General features: G+C 41.9%; 2 protein-coding genes across 14 annotated transcripts in view; one reads left to right on the forward strand and one right to left on the reverse strand.

Moving 5' to 3' along the window:
- LOC127635186 (keratin-associated protein 5-1-like) overlaps positions 1 to 18,839 on the reverse strand; it is a 505,876-nt gene that overhangs the window by 185,216 nt on the left and 301,821 nt on the right. The window lies entirely within an intron of this gene.
- LOC127635170 (receptor-type tyrosine-protein phosphatase mu-like) overlaps positions 1 to 18,839 on the forward strand; it is a 270,709-nt gene that overhangs the window by 105,753 nt on the left and 146,117 nt on the right. For all 11 annotated transcript variants that reach the window (XM_052115012.1, XM_052115014.1, XM_052115018.1 and 8 more), the window contains exons 3-6: positions 6,272 to 6,546; positions 13,090 to 13,168; positions 13,794 to 13,915; positions 14,109 to 14,283. In XM_052115012.1, the coding sequence (XP_051970972.1) occupies positions 6,272 to 6,546; positions 13,090 to 13,168; positions 13,794 to 13,915; positions 14,109 to 14,283 (651 nt within the window). The remainder of the gene's footprint in view (positions 1 to 6,271; positions 6,547 to 13,089; positions 13,169 to 13,793; positions 13,916 to 14,108; positions 14,284 to 18,839) is intronic.

An 18,839-nucleotide genomic window follows, 5' to 3' on the forward strand; every position in this document is an offset into this window, starting at 1 on the left:
TGTTATGATGTTATGGGTGACCAGTAGGTGGTTACTAGGGGGTTCTGGGTGATTGCCAGGTGGTTCTGGGTGGTTGCTAGGGTTTCCCATTGATTGCATGGGGATTGCTGGGTGATTGCTATGGTGCTCCAGATGGTTGCTAGGGTTTTCTGGGTAATTTTTAGGTGGTTGCTAGGGTGTTCAAGGTTAGCAATAGGTAGTTGATAGGGGGTTCTGGGTGGTTGCTAGGGTGTTGTGGGTGGTTGCTAGGGTTTCCCGTTGATTGCATGGTGGTTGCAAGGGTGCTCTGGGTGATTGGTAGGGTGCTCCAGGTGGTTGCTAGGGTATTCTTGGTGTGATTTTTTGGTGTCTGGGGAGCTGCTAGAGTGGTTGCTAGGGTGTTCTAGGTAGCTTCTATGTAGGGTGGTCTGCATGGTTGCCAAATGGTTATTAGAGTGCTCTGAGTGGTTGCAAGGGTTTCCAGGTGATTGCAAGGTGGTTGTTAGGGTGTTCTGTGTGATTGCTAGATGGTTGCTTGGGTGGTTACTAAATGGTTGACAGAGCGTTCTGAGTGGTTGCTAGGTTTCCCAAGTGATTTAGGTGTTGTTGCTAAGGTGTTCTAAGTGGTTGCTATGGTGTTGTGAGTGATTTGATAGGTGGTTTCAAGGGACTTCTGGGTAATTGCTAGGGACTTGAGTCCCTTCTTTAAATGCAGGTCGATGCAATTAAAAAAAAATCTGTTTTATCGTACTCAACCAGGTGAAAATGGTCAGTGTGATCTGTTAGTAAAGTAACAGCACACCTCACTTCAACAACACTTGAGGAATGTCTGGAGCAAAATCGCTGTAGGACAACTTAAACACACAATTTTTAAAACTCAAATTAGAGGCTTGAAATAACTGTAATGCCCCTACAAACAAAAACATCTGGTCAGGTCAACAAGTTCAGTGTACTCCCGTTAATCGGCTCAATTCAAGATGTGACCTTGTGGTTTATTGTCTTAACACACGTAAAGTCAATATGGCTCATTTGGTTGCTTGTCATGTGTTGTCACTCACTGCTGGATATTAAACGGATATCAAAGCAGGCTTGAAGATAAAGGTGGCGTGAGAGAACAAACGAAGACACTTTCTGAAGCGGTGAACAGATTTCTGTGGTGTTTTAAACACCATCAAATACACATTTGACCAGTCACAGACGAGCAGAACACTCTGATGATCGTCCTGAAGGATAAAAGATGTGTGGAGCTTTGAGACAGACACCAGATTGAGTGAACACCCCCACCGTCCATTTCATAAAAGTGGCTAAATATGAAGTCTGCCATCAGAGTTTAAAGTCCAGCTTTGAATAATGAACGGAGAGAGAAAGTGTGCATATTTATACCGATAGTGGCCAGAGTCACACTCATGAGCACACTGTCACACAATCTGCCATCCAGCCACAACTTGTTCCAGGGCTGGTGTACCCAAACATGAATATATTACTGACCGTCATGTTGTTCCAAACCAGCCTTTCATCGACGGGGCACACACAGAGACGTTAAGCAGAGTATTCACGCAGCTCATTTCCAGATTAAAGCACAGTGACCTGGATCTGTAGTCCAAACGACTAGTGTGCTGTTTTCTACATCTTCTAAAGATGTGCTGTAATTTACGTTGGACTTTTGCCCTAGCTCTCAAATATTATTCATGTTTATTAAATTACGATTTAGTTTGGGCGGGTCTCTGGGTATCTCAGCGGGTATTGACGCTGACTATCACACCTGGAGTCATGAGTTTGAATTCAGGGCGTGCTGAGGGACTCCAGTCGGGTCTCCTTAGCAACCAAATTGGGCCGGTTGCTAGGGAGGTTAGAGTCACATGGGGTAACCTCCTCGTGGTCGCTATAATGTGGTTCTCGCTCTTGGTGGGGCGTGTGGTGAGTGACTCCAGTCAGGTCTCCTTAGCAACCAAATTGGACCGGATGCTAGGGAGGGAAGAGTCACATGGGGTAACCTCCTTGTGGTCGCTATAATGTGGTTCTCGCTCTCGGTGGGGTGTGTGGTGAGTGACTCCAGTCGGGTCTCCTTAGCAATCAAATTGGCCCGGTTGCTAGGGAGGGTAGAGTCACATGAGTTCTCTCGGTGGGGCGTGTGGCGAGTTGTGCGTGGATGCCGCGGAGAATAGCGTGAAGCCTCCACACGCGCTACGTTGCCATGGTAACGCGCTCAACAAGTCACGTGATAAGATGGTGTGGTGTGGTGGCGTAGTGGCTAAAGCACAGGGCTGTTAATCAGAAGGTCGCTGGTTCGATCCCCACAGTCACCACCATTGTGTCCTTGAGTAAGACACTTAACTCCAGGTTGCTCCGGGGGGATTGTCCCTGTAATAAGGGCACTGTAAGTCTTTTTGGATTAAAGCGTCTGCCAAATGCATAAATGTAAATGTAAGATGTGCGGATTGATGGTCTCAGACGCAACTGAGATTCGTCCTCCGCCTCCCGTATTGAGGCGACACGAGGACTTGGAGTGCATTGGGAATTGGGCGTTACAAATTGGGAGAAAAAGGGGACCCCCCCCTTATGAACTTTGACAGCCCCCTAATATTCTGATAATCATCATCCACCAAAGAAAGAAGGTCATACTGGTTTGGAACGACTTGAGGGTGAATAAACAATGGCCTAATTTGAATATATTCAGTAAACTAACCCTTTTGACTGAAACACAAGAAGCAACTGGTGCACCTCCAGGCTGTGAGTTTTTGGAGAGCCTCAAACAATAACATCAGTGAGACTGAGGAGTATTTCTGTCTTCAGGCTACATCAACAGTTTCAGAGCTGGAAATGGGCCGTATACACGTATGAGAGGGAATTCCACACCTCGACCTAGACACACGGGAAACACGCAGGACAAGACCGAACACGATACAAGAGCTCAGTTGTGTTTCTCTGATAATAAGTGCTTGTAAAGATGTAAAGTGCTTGTTGGAAGCGTGTTTGTCAGGTGTGGGACAGGGATGAATCGGGATGAATCGGGATGGGGTTTGGAAAACACAGAATACATTTAGATGGCCTCTTACGGGTTTTATGAACGCTTGTTTTGATCTAGTTTCCATCAAATTTCCGCGGCGTTTTGTTATCGACAAAGTTAAAATGTGTAAAATGTGTTGCTATGGAAACGGCCTTTTATGGATAAAAATCGTGTGCATGACGTTGACGATGACGTCATGCCTAAAAAAAACACTTTGTCACATAAGTATTGGATTATTACAAAATAACATTTCCATTCAGAAATGTGTGTTTATCGCTAATTTGCCTCACAGATTTTTTTCCTCCGAAGTTTGGGTAAAATGCAGAGAATATCGAGACAATCGAAATTATTAGCTTACTGTCATTTTAATTAATAAATAAAAGCAATCAGAAGACGAGGAATTGCAATCAATAGGGAGCAGTTGCCCTTCTGATAGGACTGTAATATCGGTCCTGATGTTGCGCCTATCGCAGGTTGCCATTGGTTACGACTCGAAAGTCAATCGTCATGGTCCTGTTCAAGCTGCCAACCTACACGAAGCTTTCGGTCGTATAGTATCAGGATCATCATGGATGTGTATATGATGTGTGCACAGATATTAAAGAAACATTGATGCGGTGTAAAAGCTATTTTGAACAATCATCGACTCTAAAGCATCGCATCACAACGGCATTATGTCCCGCAACTTTTAACGACCAACTGTACTAGATTGTCATCTAAAATTAATTGAATGTCATAATGTTGCAGTCACAGATGTGTAGAATCATATTTGTCAGGTCGAACACGGTCAGTATGCTCAAGTACTGAATTATAAATCAATAACACGAAGTATAACCACAGGCGTTCCCCAAGGAACTCTTCTAGGTCCATTTCACTTTACGTCGTATATTAATGATCTTTCATCTGTTTGTCCCGACACTAACATTATTAGAACTAACAGTGTTCATTCATTTGTTCTCCTTGCACTTGTTGATGACCGGTGCATGATACGAGAGATTTGTGTTGCACTCCTGGAAGTGTCACGTGTGTAGATCGGCTGTATATGCTGTTAACATCAATCCATAATCACGAAAGTGAACTCGGCGTTTGACAAATAGTTCTGAAAGTTTATAGTCTTGAATAAAGTCTAGAAGATTCTGAGAACGTCATTCAGATGATTTGTGTCGTCTACAGAACAGGTAAAGCTCATTTGAGTTTGTGTACAGAAAAGGCTTATAGAGGCCTACAAATATAATTTATTCATTTGGTAATTTATTTATTTTTTTAATTGAATGATTTATTCGTTTGATAATATTTTTTTTTAAATGTAATTATTAATTAGTTTGCTAATTTATTTATTTTTAATTTAATGATTTATTCGTTTGGTAATTTATTTATTTTTTAATTTAATGATTTATTCGTTTGGTAATTTTATTTATTTTTTTTTAATTTGAATTGTATTTATTATGTTTTTGATAATATTTTTATTTTTTTTAAATGTAATTATTAATTAGTTTGCTAATTTATTTATTTTTAATTTAATGATTTATTCGTTTGGTAATTTATTTATTTTTTTATTTCATGATTTATTCGTTTGGTAATATTTTTTTGTATTATTAATTCGTTTGCAATTTTTTTATTTTTTTATTTAATGATTTGTTAGTTTGGTAATTTAAAAAAAAATGTATTTAATGATTTATTCGTTTTGTAATTTATTTATTACAGGGAATTTTGCCGGCATCTTTTCAAAAGTATAAACAATGTTTGTATAGAATTGGGCTGTTAGTGTTCAAGAAAAGCACACTTACGCTTTTCTCCAGTATTGTGTATTAATTCGTAATTTAAAACATCTTTACGCACAGAAATTATGTTTTTTGTATTGTGGGATAATTCCGTGACTGTCATCTATTATTGTGAACGGTGTGGAAAAGCAACTTTAATAAATAAACGGATGTCTACAGCGATTAGATTAATCACAAACAGTGTTCATTCATTTGTTCTCCTTGTACTTGTTGATAACCGGTGCATGATACGAGATATTTGACAGATGTGTTTGCAGATCGGATGTATATGCCGTTAAGACAATACGTACTATAAATAATCATAATCGCATACAATAAATTGGCTTTCAAGGATGTTTACTGTCGTCATGGCAACACATCCTAACGATTGGAGTAAACTCCGTTATGAGACACTAAATGTTTGCGTAAATGAGCGTTGAACTCAATTACAACATTTGTGCATATTAATGATCCATTTTAATTAGCTTCTGCCCTGATTCATTCATTGACATGCATGTTCGTTAAATCCAGAGTTTCCACGTTTAATCAAGACTTTGTGTGGGGATCAAACCAGCAACCTCCTGATTACCAGTTATGTGCTTTAGTCCACTACACAAACACACTTATTACAGGGACAATCCCCCAGAGCAACCTGGAGTTAAGTGCCTTACTCAAGGACACAATGGTGGTGACTGTGGGGATCCAACCAGCAACCTTCTGATTACCAGTTATGTGCTTTAGCCCACTAAGCCGCCACCGCCTCAATTAGTGGACTATCCGCTCCAACACCTGAGCCACAGCCGCCCCGCCACAAAAAAAAAATATTTTTTGTCTTTCATGGCTTAGCAAACACGCGTTACTCATTAACCATTTTAGAAATCCTCATCCTGTCTTTACCTGTTTTTCCTGCGTTTACAGCAGCTGTGTTAGTCAAGCAAACACTTCAGACAATGAGTCTTTTCAGGGCACGTGACTAACGCACAGACTTTGGATGCAACGCTCATAATCGGATGCTGGGTTAGACGTGCACCAAAAGAGGTCATGTGACCATCGTAAAGTAACGTCCATTGTTCTGCTATAAGTGTGTAAACAAATAGCATGCAATGTACAGAATCGTGCTCTGTTAGTATTCCATTCTGAACACTATTATCCGGATATTTTCCTACATGGACGTTTTTGATAAACATGGGTTTGACATGGACCGCGTGCTGCTTAACAGAAAGTGATGCACGTGTCCAAAGACCTTGGTCTGTCTCTGCAAACAATGCATTCAGCTTCCTCTCTCGGATTACACAGCTGCTGGGCCACTTCCTGTGTACACAAACTCACTGACCTACTGGTCAAACACACCCTGAGCTTTGTGTTCACAATGAAGCATGATTACGGGATGACCGATAATACCGGCGAGATATTGTCGGACCGTGCCGAGACGATCAAATATCCATTTATCATGTTACTTCAGATGCATGTCCTGTCACAGTTACATCTGTAATTCACCATGGTAACGTGTCCCTCATCTCTTCAGGTTCGGCGTTTATGATGGCGAACACTTCTGGAAGATTCCCTGGACAGAAGGCCCAGCTCTATGTCCCTCAGTTCAAAGAGAACGACACGCACTGCGTCATATTTCAGTATTACGGCGCCGGTCGAGAGGGTTCGAGCCCCGGACAGCTCTACATCTATGTTAAAGAGAACACCAATCCTTTGGGCGTCCCGGTGTGGAACTCATCAGGACTGGAGCTTCAGAAATGGCAGGAGGTGGAGCTCGCCATCAGCACCTTCTGGCCCAATTTCTACCAGGTAACGACGTCGTTTTGTGACGCAAGTTTGGTCAGTTACATTTGCATCTTAAGGTACATTGATACATTAATTGGCCAATGCTAATCAGGACCGTCTTAGACACCCATCTTGACTTGAGACGGAGCAAAACGCAGCGGTGTCTCGCTAATTAATTCGGTTTGTGCTTGTGACATGAACCAACACCTGCCAGACTGAAGCAGCTTCATCCTGGTCTTAGTGGGACTCCACCTTAATTAAGACAGGATGCGGCAATCATTTTGGGATAAAATGGCCCCCCCATTGACTTTAGAAGGGAGTTCTTGAAGCCGTCGATGTGCGACGCTCAGCAGACGCTCAGTCATTGAGTTAAAGAGCAGCGTGATGGTAAAATAATCTCTTTTAGGACATTTGGGATGAACTGGGTGGAAGAGAAAGAAGACACCGTGCCTGTCAAACTCCTCTCCCAAATATATGCAAATTGACCTTTGACCCTAATGTTGTGTTCTGGCTATTTTCACCCATTTTTTATTTTTTTTGTACTTCATCCAATGGGAATAAAATCCCTTAAATTTGTTCACATATGATGTCTGAAGACACCCCAAATGTGGACCATTTGACACGCATTATGTTCAGATCAAGCATTTTTTATTAATTAATAATGCAATTATTATTTTTTTGTGCCCCTACTGGTCCCGTATTAGCTATATATAATATGGCCCGGTGTATATAGTATATATATAATATGAGTACAAACATGATTCATAAAGTCATAATTACTAAAAAGAAGTTGATAAAAATGTAATGCAAGATCTGGTGATAATATATGCAATATGAGAGATTTATTAACAATCTCAATGGGCCGGTCATTTTTGACCGGGAACACAAAAAGTGCACAAAACAAACACAACACAAGGGTTACCATACCAATGCCATATTTTATTTGACATGATACCATGAAAATACCATGTTGTTATGATATGTGACCATGCTAATACAATGTTTTTTGGACATGTTAGCATGGTAATACCATATTGTTTGACATGTATCATGGTAATATCATGTTTTTTTGGACATGTTTCCATGGTGATACCATGTTTTTTTGGACATGTTTCCATGGTAATATCATGTTTTTTTGGACATGTTTCCATAGTGATACCATGTTTTTTTGGACATGTTTCCATGGTAATACCATATTGTTTGACATGTATCATGGTAATATCATGTTTTTTTGGACATGTTTCCATGGTGATACCATGTTTTTTTGGACATGTTTCCATGGTAATATCATGTTTTTTTGGACATGTTTCCATAGTGATATCATGTTTTTTTGGACATGTTTCCATAGTGATACCATGTTTTTTTGGACATGTTTCCATAGTGATACCATGTTTTTTTGGACATGTTTCCATGGTAATACCATATTGTTTGACATGTATCATGGTAATATCATGTTTTTTTGGACATGTTTCCATGGTGATACCATGTTTTTTTGGACATGTTTCCATGGTAATATCATGTTTTTTTGGACATGTTTCCATAGTGATACCATGTTTTTTTGGACATGTTTCCATAGTGATACCATGTTTTTTTGGACATGTTTCCATGGTGATACCATATTTTCTGGACATGTTTCCATGGTAATATCATGTTTTTTTGGACATGTTTCCATAGTGATACCATGTTTTTTTGGACATGTTTCCATGGTGATATCATGTGTTTTTGGACATGTTTCCATAGTGATACCATGTTTTTGGACATGTTTCCATGGTAATATCATGTTTTTTTGGACATGTTTCCATGGTAATATCATGTTTTTTTGGACATGTTTCCATGGTAATATCATGTTTTTTTGGACATGTTTCCATGGTAATATCATGTTTTTTGGACATGTTTCCATGGTAATATCATGTTTTTTGGACATGTTTCCATGGTAATATCATGTTTTTTTGGACATGTTTCCATGGTAATATCATGTTTTTTTGGACATGTTTCCATGGTGATACCATATTTTTTGGACATGTTTCCATGGTGATATCATGTTTTTTTGGACATGTTTCCATGGTGATATCATGTTTTTTTGGACATGTTTCCATGGTAATATCATGTTTTTTTGGACATGTTTCCATGGTGATATCATGTTTTTTTGGACATGTTTCCATGGTAATATCATGTTTTTTTGGACATGTTTCCATGGTAATATCATGTTTTTTGGACATGTTTCCATGTTTTTTGGACATGTTTCCATGGTAATATCATGTTTTTTTGGACATGTTTCCATGGTAATACCATGTTTTTTTGGACATGTTTCCATGGTAATATCATGTTTTTTTGGACATGTTTCCATGGTAATATCATGTTTTTTTGGACATGTTTCCATGGTAATATCATGTTTTTTTGGACATGTTTCCATGGTAATACCATGTTTTTTTGGACATGTTTCCATGTTTTTTTGGACATGTTTCCATGGTAATATAATGTTTTTTTGGACATGTTTCCATGGTAATATCATGTTTTTTTGGACATGTTTCCATGTTTTTTTGGACATGTTTCCATGGTAATATCATGTTTTTTTGGACATGTTTCCATGGTAATACCATGTTTTTTTGGACATGTTTCCATGGTAATATCATGTTTTTTTTGGACATGTTTCCATGGTAATATCATGTTTTTTTGGACATGTTTCCATGGTAATATAATGTTTTTTTTTGGACATGTTTCCATGGTAATATCATGTTTTTTTGGACATGTTTCCATGTTTTTTTGGACATGTTTCCATGGTAATATCATGTTTTTTTGGACATGTTTCCATGGTAATACCATGTTTTTTTGGACATGTTTCCATGTTTTTTTGGACATGTTTCCATGGTAATATCATGTTTTTTTGGACATGTTTCCATGGTAATACCATGTTTTTTTTGGACATGTTTCCATGGTAATACCATGATATTAATATTCTTAGTAAATACCATGGTAAATGCATCAGTCAGTGGCATGGTGTTACAAACTCAATGACACGTTATAATTCAACTATGCTTCAACTTTGTCTCAGATGTTTGTCCTAAAAGTCTTTCCGCCTTTAATAATTTACACAAGTGAGTTAATTGTTGACAGCCAGTAAGAGCACAGAGCTATACAATGAATGTGGCCAGCACAGCTCAGATCATTTGCTCTTGTGTGAATTTAATGGGAAATGTTTGAGATCATATTGAGAAAAGTATTATTCCCAGGAGGAATGTCAGAAACCGTTTCTGTCTATTCATAATGTTTGCTGACTTGGAGAAACTGCTGAGATATTAAAGACATTTCTTTGTGATTTATTTTCTTTCCAATGCAATGACCAATGACTCGGTCATCCACACGAGCAATCGACACGTCTTTTGAGTGAACATCCTCATGCTAACAACTTACCCCAATGCTCAGACACGCTTATCAAATGTGCAACTCTCCCATGAGAGCCCGTCGAACAACAGAAGCACCCGTTGGTCCTGAGAGAAATACCCGCCGCCATCTGTCTTGCTGTCTTTATCCTGCCGTAATTGCTACAGAATGCCACTGTGACTTCTTAATACCAGCCGAGATTAACAATACAAACTCTAATCTACAGTGCTGGAGCTAATTAGCAATGCTAGGCTAATTACGGGTTTGTGTAATTGCTCAGTATCTTAAGAGTTTGTCAAGATGAAACCACCTGGTACACAGAAATGTCTCTTAGTTTGTAATGATAGGGTTTGTGGGTTGTGTCTTCGCTCGTCTCCTGTTGTGCTTTTCTTCTAGTTCACAACGAGAGAACGCGGCCATCGCTAATTGCATCGGGGGTTTCATTCGCTCTATCTCCGGTGACATTGTGCGATGGATATTTTTAACACACCTGGATAATAATCACAGGTGAGAGGATATTTTGTGGAACTCTGTTGAATGCGGAAGGCTGCAGAAACCGTTTACAGGAAATGATTCATAATAGCATGAACTTTGACCTCTGCGTTGCTCCATACTGAGATGGTGAAAAACAACACGTTTAGCGCCTCTGAGAATAGCTGAGCGACAAACAGATGTGCTTTAGAAAATGACTCAAGAGTAAGAGTTTGAACTAGTAAACCATTTTACCCGTTTTACCCGTTTTACCCATTTTACCCGTTTTACCCATTTTTCCCATTTTTCCAATTTTACCCATTTTTACCCGTTTTAACCATTTTTACCCGTTTTTACCTGTTTTACCGATTTTACCCATTTTACCGTTTTACCCGTTTTAACCATTTTTACCCGTTTTACCCATTTTTACCCGTTTTTACCTGTTTTACCCATTTTACCCATTTTACCATTTTACCATTTTTACCCGTTTTACCCATTTTTGCCATTTTACCAGTTTTTACCATTTTTGCCCGTTTTACCCATTTTTGCCATTTTTCCCGTTTTACCCATTTTACCCATTTTTCCCGTTTTAACCATTTTTACCCGTTTTTACCTGTTTTACCCATTTTACCCATTTTACCATTTTACCATTTTTACCCGTTTTACCCATTTTTCCCGTTTTAACCATTTTTACCCATTTTACCCATTTTACCATTTTACCATTTTTACCCGTTTTACCCGTTTTACCCATTTTTACCCATTTTTACCCGTTTTACCCATTTTTGCCATTTTACCAGTTTTTCCCATTTTTCCCGTTTTAACCATTTTTGCCATTTTTCCCGTTTTAACCATTTTTGCCATTTTTCCCGTTTTAACCATTTTTGCCATTTTTCCCGTTTTACCCGTTTTACCCATTTTTCCCGTTTTAACCATTTTTGCCATTTTTCCCGTTTTACCCATTTTTCCCGTTTTAACCATTTTTGCCATTTTTCCCGTTTTAACCATTTTTGCCATTTTTACCATTTTTACCCGTTTTACCCGTTTTTGCCATTTTACCAGTTTTTCCCATTTTTGCCGTTTTTCCCGTTTTCCCCATTTTTACAATTTTTACCCATTTTTACCATTTTACCCATTTTACCAATTTTTCCCATTTTTACCCGTTTTAATGAATCCTTGGCGAGTTGGCAGCACAATGAGAAGCTGTAGTTACAGGATTCAGCAGGTCTGCACCAGACCTCATCACTTAATCACCTCCACACGCTCACGGCCACATTTAACCGTCTCTCTCGAATCTCTCGTCTCTTACACGTAGTCGCTCATAAAACTGTAATTAGAGGCCTGGTCGCTCGCAAACCGTCTGTTAAACGAAAGCAGAATGAAAATCAATGAGATAATAAAGTGATGTTGTTCGGACTTCGCTGCTCATGATTGATTGGCCTTCTGCTCAGGATTTACTGGGACACGTTCAGATTCACCTGTGGGACGTTTACAAGCGGACAATATTAAATATCTGTAAACAGATGCCAGGAGGGAATTCTGTGAGTGGGTAATAATGTTTCTCAGGACAAACTCGTGTAGCGTTGGAAATCGTTTAATAAATACGGCTGTTCCATTGGTTTAAACATGTAAATGGCAGTGCCATGGAATTGTTTGGAGTACCATGTTTTTGCTACCACCCCTGGAGTTCGCGAGTTTGCTAGATTGAATCCCAGGGCGTGCTGAGTGACTCCAGTCAGGTCTCCTTAGCAACCAAATTGGCCCGGTTGCTAGGGAGGGTAGAGTCACATGGGGTAACGCCTCGTGGTCACTATAATGTGGTTCTCGCTCTCGGTGGGGCGTGTGGTGAGTTGTGCGTGGATGCCGCGGAGAATAGCGTGAAGCCTCCACACGTGCTACGTCTCCACGGCAACGCGCTCAACAAGTCACGTGATGAGATGCGCAGATTGACGGTCTCAGACGCGGAGGCAACTGAGATTCCTCCTTTACAAAATACGAAATAATCATGCATCGCACAGATGAGGTAAAGCCATTCGAATCCTCTCTAGTTAACATGCGCTGTTTACAGAAATGACGTTTTATTTGTTAAAGAGACAGTACCGTTATTAGCACGTGTTCAACAAATCAATTTAAATACTTGTAAATGGTACAAATTATGTAATGTAACGATAAATATGTAACAAAAATAATATGATGAAATCTAATATTTGATGTATTGATTGAACACCATGTATTTGTTCATTTTTAAAAAGCCAAAATGATGAAAAAGTAATTAAACATAATTAGTAAAATAACTATTTTCCTAATGTACAAGTTGAACGTCCCCTGTATAATTAACAGCATTAGCTGGAGATCATTTCTTGAATATATATCGAGTAGAAGTCGTGAAAACACATACGAGATGGTATGAGTTGGATATTTGGTGCATTTTGGCTTTTTACTCATGAAACAAACAGAATATGAAAAAAGCAGATGCTCCAGATTCAAACGAGCCCAAATAAAATGTGATATACTGCAGAGAATGAGACGGTCTCTGGTTACTGATAGGATTCATCACAGCTGCTGTGGCATGACACATAGTTACTGTACATTTAGAGAAATGCACGTTAGGATACAGTGTAGTTGTGAAGCGGAAGTACGAATCGCCCTTAAGAAGGTTACGAGATGAAGGTTTGTACCAGACAGTCACATTAACTCTTCATCTCTCTCTCTCTTCAGCTGGTGTTTGAAGTTGTGACGTCAGGTGAACGGGGTTTGTTGGCCATCAAAGGAATCTCTCATCAGGGGCATCAGTGCAGTAAGTCTCATCATAATAACCACAGCAGCATGTAAACACCCGGTCAACAGATCGCTTCGAGCTCAGACTGTGTGAAACAGCTTTACTATCTGCTGTTGACACAGAACGACAGACACGTCCTGCGTGTTTCCTTTGAAAGCAGACGCAAACACATTGACTAAAACACTGCAAACATCCTTTCAGCTGTTGTGCATCCCTGTATATGAGCTTTACTAATTACTGAAACTCTCTGTAATTCATAAGGCGCTTTATGACATACACACTGTCCGCCCTGACCTCACACTGTAATATCCTGATTGAACCGAGAGCTGAGGGAACGTGTGTCCGTCCATTTAATGATTGAATCACTGCAGTTTAACACAGATGATGAAAGACGTTTGGGGGCGTTGATCAAGTTGCAATGGTTCACACATTAGTAAGAGTCACTTCAATTTTATTCTTTTAAATTTGGATCATTACAAAATCAGATACTAGTTAAAAAGGCACAATGTATCATGGTATAGTGATGTATCAGATGGTAATGCCATCATCAAGGAACACATACAATGGTACAACCAAATGACATGACCAAAAACAAGCAGTTGTTGATGAACAATATGCATTCTCTGTCTTTCTCTCTTGTCAGTGAACACACCTCATTTCCTGCACATTAAAGGTGTGGAAGTGAACGCCAGACAGACGGCCACATTTCAGTGCACCATTAACGGACAACCCAAAGATCACATCAACTACAAACTCTGGCTACAGGTAACCCATTGTCCCACTCTTGAATCATTGCAGGACGGGTCGTGTTCATGTGTTATTAAACGCTTCAGTTCTCTCTGTGTGGAACGTCTAAACTGTGTGATTACATGTCAAATCAGACAGCAGTGCTCTTGTGTGTGTAGTGTCCTGCGGGACGGGTGACTCGTTATCTCAATAGTTCTGTTGTTCCTCTCAGGGCATCGGAGGACGCGAGGCACCGATGAAAGATGCCAAACCTGTGAACACCAGACGCTACACGGGCACATTTGATATTGTCAACACCACGAAAGAAGACTCGGGCCGGTATCGCTGTATCGTCCGATCTGAAAAAGGAGTGGGAGTGTCCAGTTACGGCGCTCTGGTGGTGAAACGTAAGTACACTGCCATCCACATTGCCAACCACACTGCCAACCACACTGCCATCCACACTGCCATCCACACTGCCAACCACACTGCCATCCACACTGCCATCCACACTGCCAACCACACTGCCAACCACACTGCCATCCACACTGCCAACCACACTGCCATCCACACTGCCATCCACACTGCCAACCACACTGCCAACCACACTGCCATCCACACTGCCAACCACACTGCCATCCACACTGCCAACCACACTGCCATCCACACTGCCATCCACACTGCCATCCACACTGCCAACCACACTGCCAACCACACTGCCATCCACACTGCCATCCACACTGCCATCCACACTGCCATCCACACTGCCAACCACACTGCCAACCACACTGCCAACCACACTGCCATCCACACTGCCATCCACACTGCCATCCACACTGCCAACCACACTGCCATCCACACTGCCATCCACACTGCCAACCACACTGCCAACCACACTGCCAACCACACTGCCATCCACACTGCCAACCACACTGCCAACCACACGTGTGCGCGTGCGTGTGCGTGTGCGTGTGCGCGTGTGTGTGTGTGTGTGCGTGTGCGTGTGTGTGTGTTTGTGTGTATGTGCGTTTGCGTTTGCGTGTGTGCGCGTGTTTGTGTGTGTGCGTGTTTGTGTGTGTGCGTGCGTGCGTGCGTGTGCATGCCTGTGTGTGCGTGTGCTTATGTGTACTTGCCTGTGTGCGTGTGTGTACGTGTGCGTATGTGTGCTTGCCTGTGTGCGTGTGTGCATACATGTGTGTGCGTGTGTGCGTGTGTGCATGCATGTGTGTGCGTGTATGCATGCATGTGTGTGCGTGTGTGTGCATGCATGTGTGTGCGTGTGTGAATGCATGTGTGTGAATGCATGTGTGTGCGCGCATGCCTGTGTGTGCATGTGTGCATGTGCGTGCTCGTGCGTGTGTGTGTGTGTGTATGTGTTTGTGTGTGTGCGCATGCCTGTGTGTGCATGTGTGCATGTGCGTGCTCGTGCGTGTGTGTGTGTGTGTATGTGTTTGTGTGTGTGCGCATGCCTGTGTGTGCATGTGTGCATGTGCGTGCTCGTGCGTGTGTGTGTGTGTGTATGTGTTTGTGTGTGCGCGCATGCCTGTGTGTGCATGTGTGCATGTGCGTGCTCGTGCGTGTGTGTGTGTGTGTATGTGTTTGTGTGTGTGCGTATGTCAGCGTGTGTGTGTGTGTGCGCGTGTGATATAAATCAGATCTGTCATTTTAAAGAAGTCTTCGGCTGTAAATCTTCCTCATATTTTCTCTCACATCCATTTTCCATGTCAGATTACACATCATCGTTTATGAGTCATTACTGGTGCAGGTTTTCTCCTCACATACATCAAACCAGCTGCTCACGCCACTTATTACCCCAAATTGGCTCAGCAAATAGATTTACTTTACATGTTTTGCCCCTTTAGATGAAATATCACTTCATTCTCCTGTGTGAAACACATATTAATGTGTTTTAAAGGCGCGTGTGTGCGTGTGTGTGTGTGTGTGTGTGTGTGTGTGTGTGTGTGTGTGTGTGTGTGTGAGAGCGTTTGGTGCAGCGACGGGTGTCGCAGCGCTCTGCTTCCTGCAGGAGAGAGATGCCCGCAGGTTAACAAGACTGACCTGCACGCTCGTCACAACACAATGAGAGCCATAAATCATTTACAGCATGTTTCCTCTGTACCACACACACACACACACACACACACACACACACACACACACACACACACACACACACACACACACACACACACACACACACACACACACACACACACACACACACACACACACACACAATACCTGCTGTATGTGACCATATCCAGGGTCCAAATGCACTTTCTACTACACATGCCAATGGAAGGTGAATTTAATAGTTTTTTCTAGACAAAATATATAGTTAGAAAGTTTATTATTAAAAATAAATACAAATATATTACATATATTATATACATATTATATTAACATAATTAAACCTGTATTAATAAATATATATATATATAAAACATTTTAACCACTCCACAGATTTCATATTAGCAAACTGTAGTTTTGGCAGAGTCGTTTAGGACGTCTACTTTGTGCATGAGTCAGCTTTACAGACCGATTGTTTCACTTGTAATTGACTATATCATAATTCCAGTGGGTCAGAAGTTCACATACACTAAGATAACTGTCCCTTTAATCAGCTTGAACAATTCCAGACAATGATGTCAAGCCTTTAGCCAATTAGCCAGTTAGCTTCTGATAGGAGGTGTACCTGTGGACTTTGCTTGGCATCATGGGAAAATCTAAAGAAATCAGTCAAGACCTCAGAAGCACAATTGTGGACCTCCACAAGTCTGGTTCATCCTTGGGAGCAATTCCCAAACCCCTGAAGGTGCCACGTTCATCAGTACAAACAATAGTACACAAGTATAAACACCATGTGACCACGCAGTCATCACACCGCTCAGGAAGGAGACGCATTCTGTCTCCTAGAGATGAACGTAGTTTGTGTGAAAAGTGCAAATCAATCCCAGAACAACAGCAAAGGACCTTGTGAAGATGCTGGAGGAAACAGGTGGACGAGTATCTAGATCCACAGCAAAACCAGTCCTATATGGACATCACCTGAAAGGCTCAGCAAGGAAGAAGCCGCTGCTCCAAAACCACCATTAAAGAGCCAGAATACAGTTTGCAAGTGCACATGGGGACAAAGATCTGACTCCGTTTGGGCCTGAAGTCTGCAGAAAGTGTTTTTTTTTGGGGATCGGAAAACCACAAAACATAAAAACATGGACAAATAACAGAGTATGTGAATGACAGATTGGGCCTGTGATATCAAACGGCATGTGTGGAGATTGTGTGGCTTTTGGGGTGCGGCTGTGTGTGCTTATAATTATAGCAGACTATGTGTGTGTGTGATTGCACCTGCCACACACACACACACACACACACACACACACAAACACAGCTGTGATGTTCCCACTCGCATTACCACTACACACACACACACACACACACACACACACACACACACACACACACACACACACACACACACACACACACACACACACACACACACACACACAAACACAGCTGTGATGTTCCCACTCGCATTACCACTACACACACACACACACACACACACACACACACACACACACACACACACACACACACACACACACACACACACACAGCTGTGATGTTCCCACTCGCATTACCACTACACACACACCCGCACAGGTGACACACATACTCGCTGTGCTCGGGCCAGACCGCTGTAACAGCTGAGCGCTGAAACTACATGACCTCTGACCTCTGGCGGACTGTGGGTCAAATGACTTACACTAATGTCACATGACCTTTGCACTACAGCAGTCATGGTTTAAGTTCCTTCAGCTGCTGACTGCGACATGTTTAGTTCCTCTGTATTACCGCTGTTTGTAAAGTATCTGTTACTAATAGATCAAACCTCTCACAGATTGTGTTCAGAGTCTCCTGATGGGAGGGGCTCCAGACATTACACTGATTTACATGCTTCTGGTGTTCTCGATGTCAGCTCAACAGTTGTTCTGTGTCTGTGATTGTGAAACTGAGATGTCGTTACGGGCCACAGCGAGCAACTTGAGAGAGGGAGAGGGAGAGAGCAAGAGAGGGAGAGCGAGCGAGTGAGAGAGAGAGAGGGAGCGAGTGAGGGAGAGAGAGAGCGAGAGGGAGAGCGAGTGTGTCCACTAAAGGACACACTCACAGACACACACACAGTCACACACACACACACACACTCACAGACACACACACACACACACACACACACAGTCACACACACACACACTCACTCACTCACACACACACACACTCACTCACACACACACTCACAGACACACTCACACACACACACACACTCACAGACAGACACACATACAGTCACACACACACACTCACAGACACACTCACACACACACACAGTCACACACACACACACTCACTCACACACACACACACTCACACACACACTCACAGACAGACACACACACACACTCACACACACACACACTCACAGACACACTCACACACACACACACACTCACAGACAGACACACACACACACACTCACACACACACACACTCACAGACAGACACACACACACACTCACACACACACACTCACAGACACACACACACACACTCACAGACAGACACACACACTCACACGTAAACACAGACACACACACACACTCTCACACACACACACACTCACTCACAGAGTGAGCGAGAGCGAACGAGCGAGAGCGAGAGAGAGCGAGTGAGCGAACGAGCGAGAGAGAGCGAGTGAGCGAACGAGCGAGAGAGCGAGTGAGCGAGTGAGTGAGTGAGCGAGCGAGAGAGAGAGCGAGTGAGTGAGTGAGCGAGAGTAAGGGAGCGAGAGATTGAGATTGAGTGAGCGAGTGAGATTGAGTGAGCGAGTGAGAGCAAGTGAGTGAGCGAGAGTGAACGAGTGAGAGCGAGTGAGAGAGAGCAAGTGAGTGAGAGAGTGAGC

This window comes from Xyrauchen texanus, chromosome 42, assembly GCF_025860055.1.
Source record: "Xyrauchen texanus isolate HMW12.3.18 chromosome 42, RBS_HiC_50CHRs, whole genome shotgun sequence".
Classification (NCBI taxonomy): domain Eukaryota; kingdom Metazoa; phylum Chordata; class Actinopteri; order Cypriniformes; family Catostomidae; genus Xyrauchen; species Xyrauchen texanus.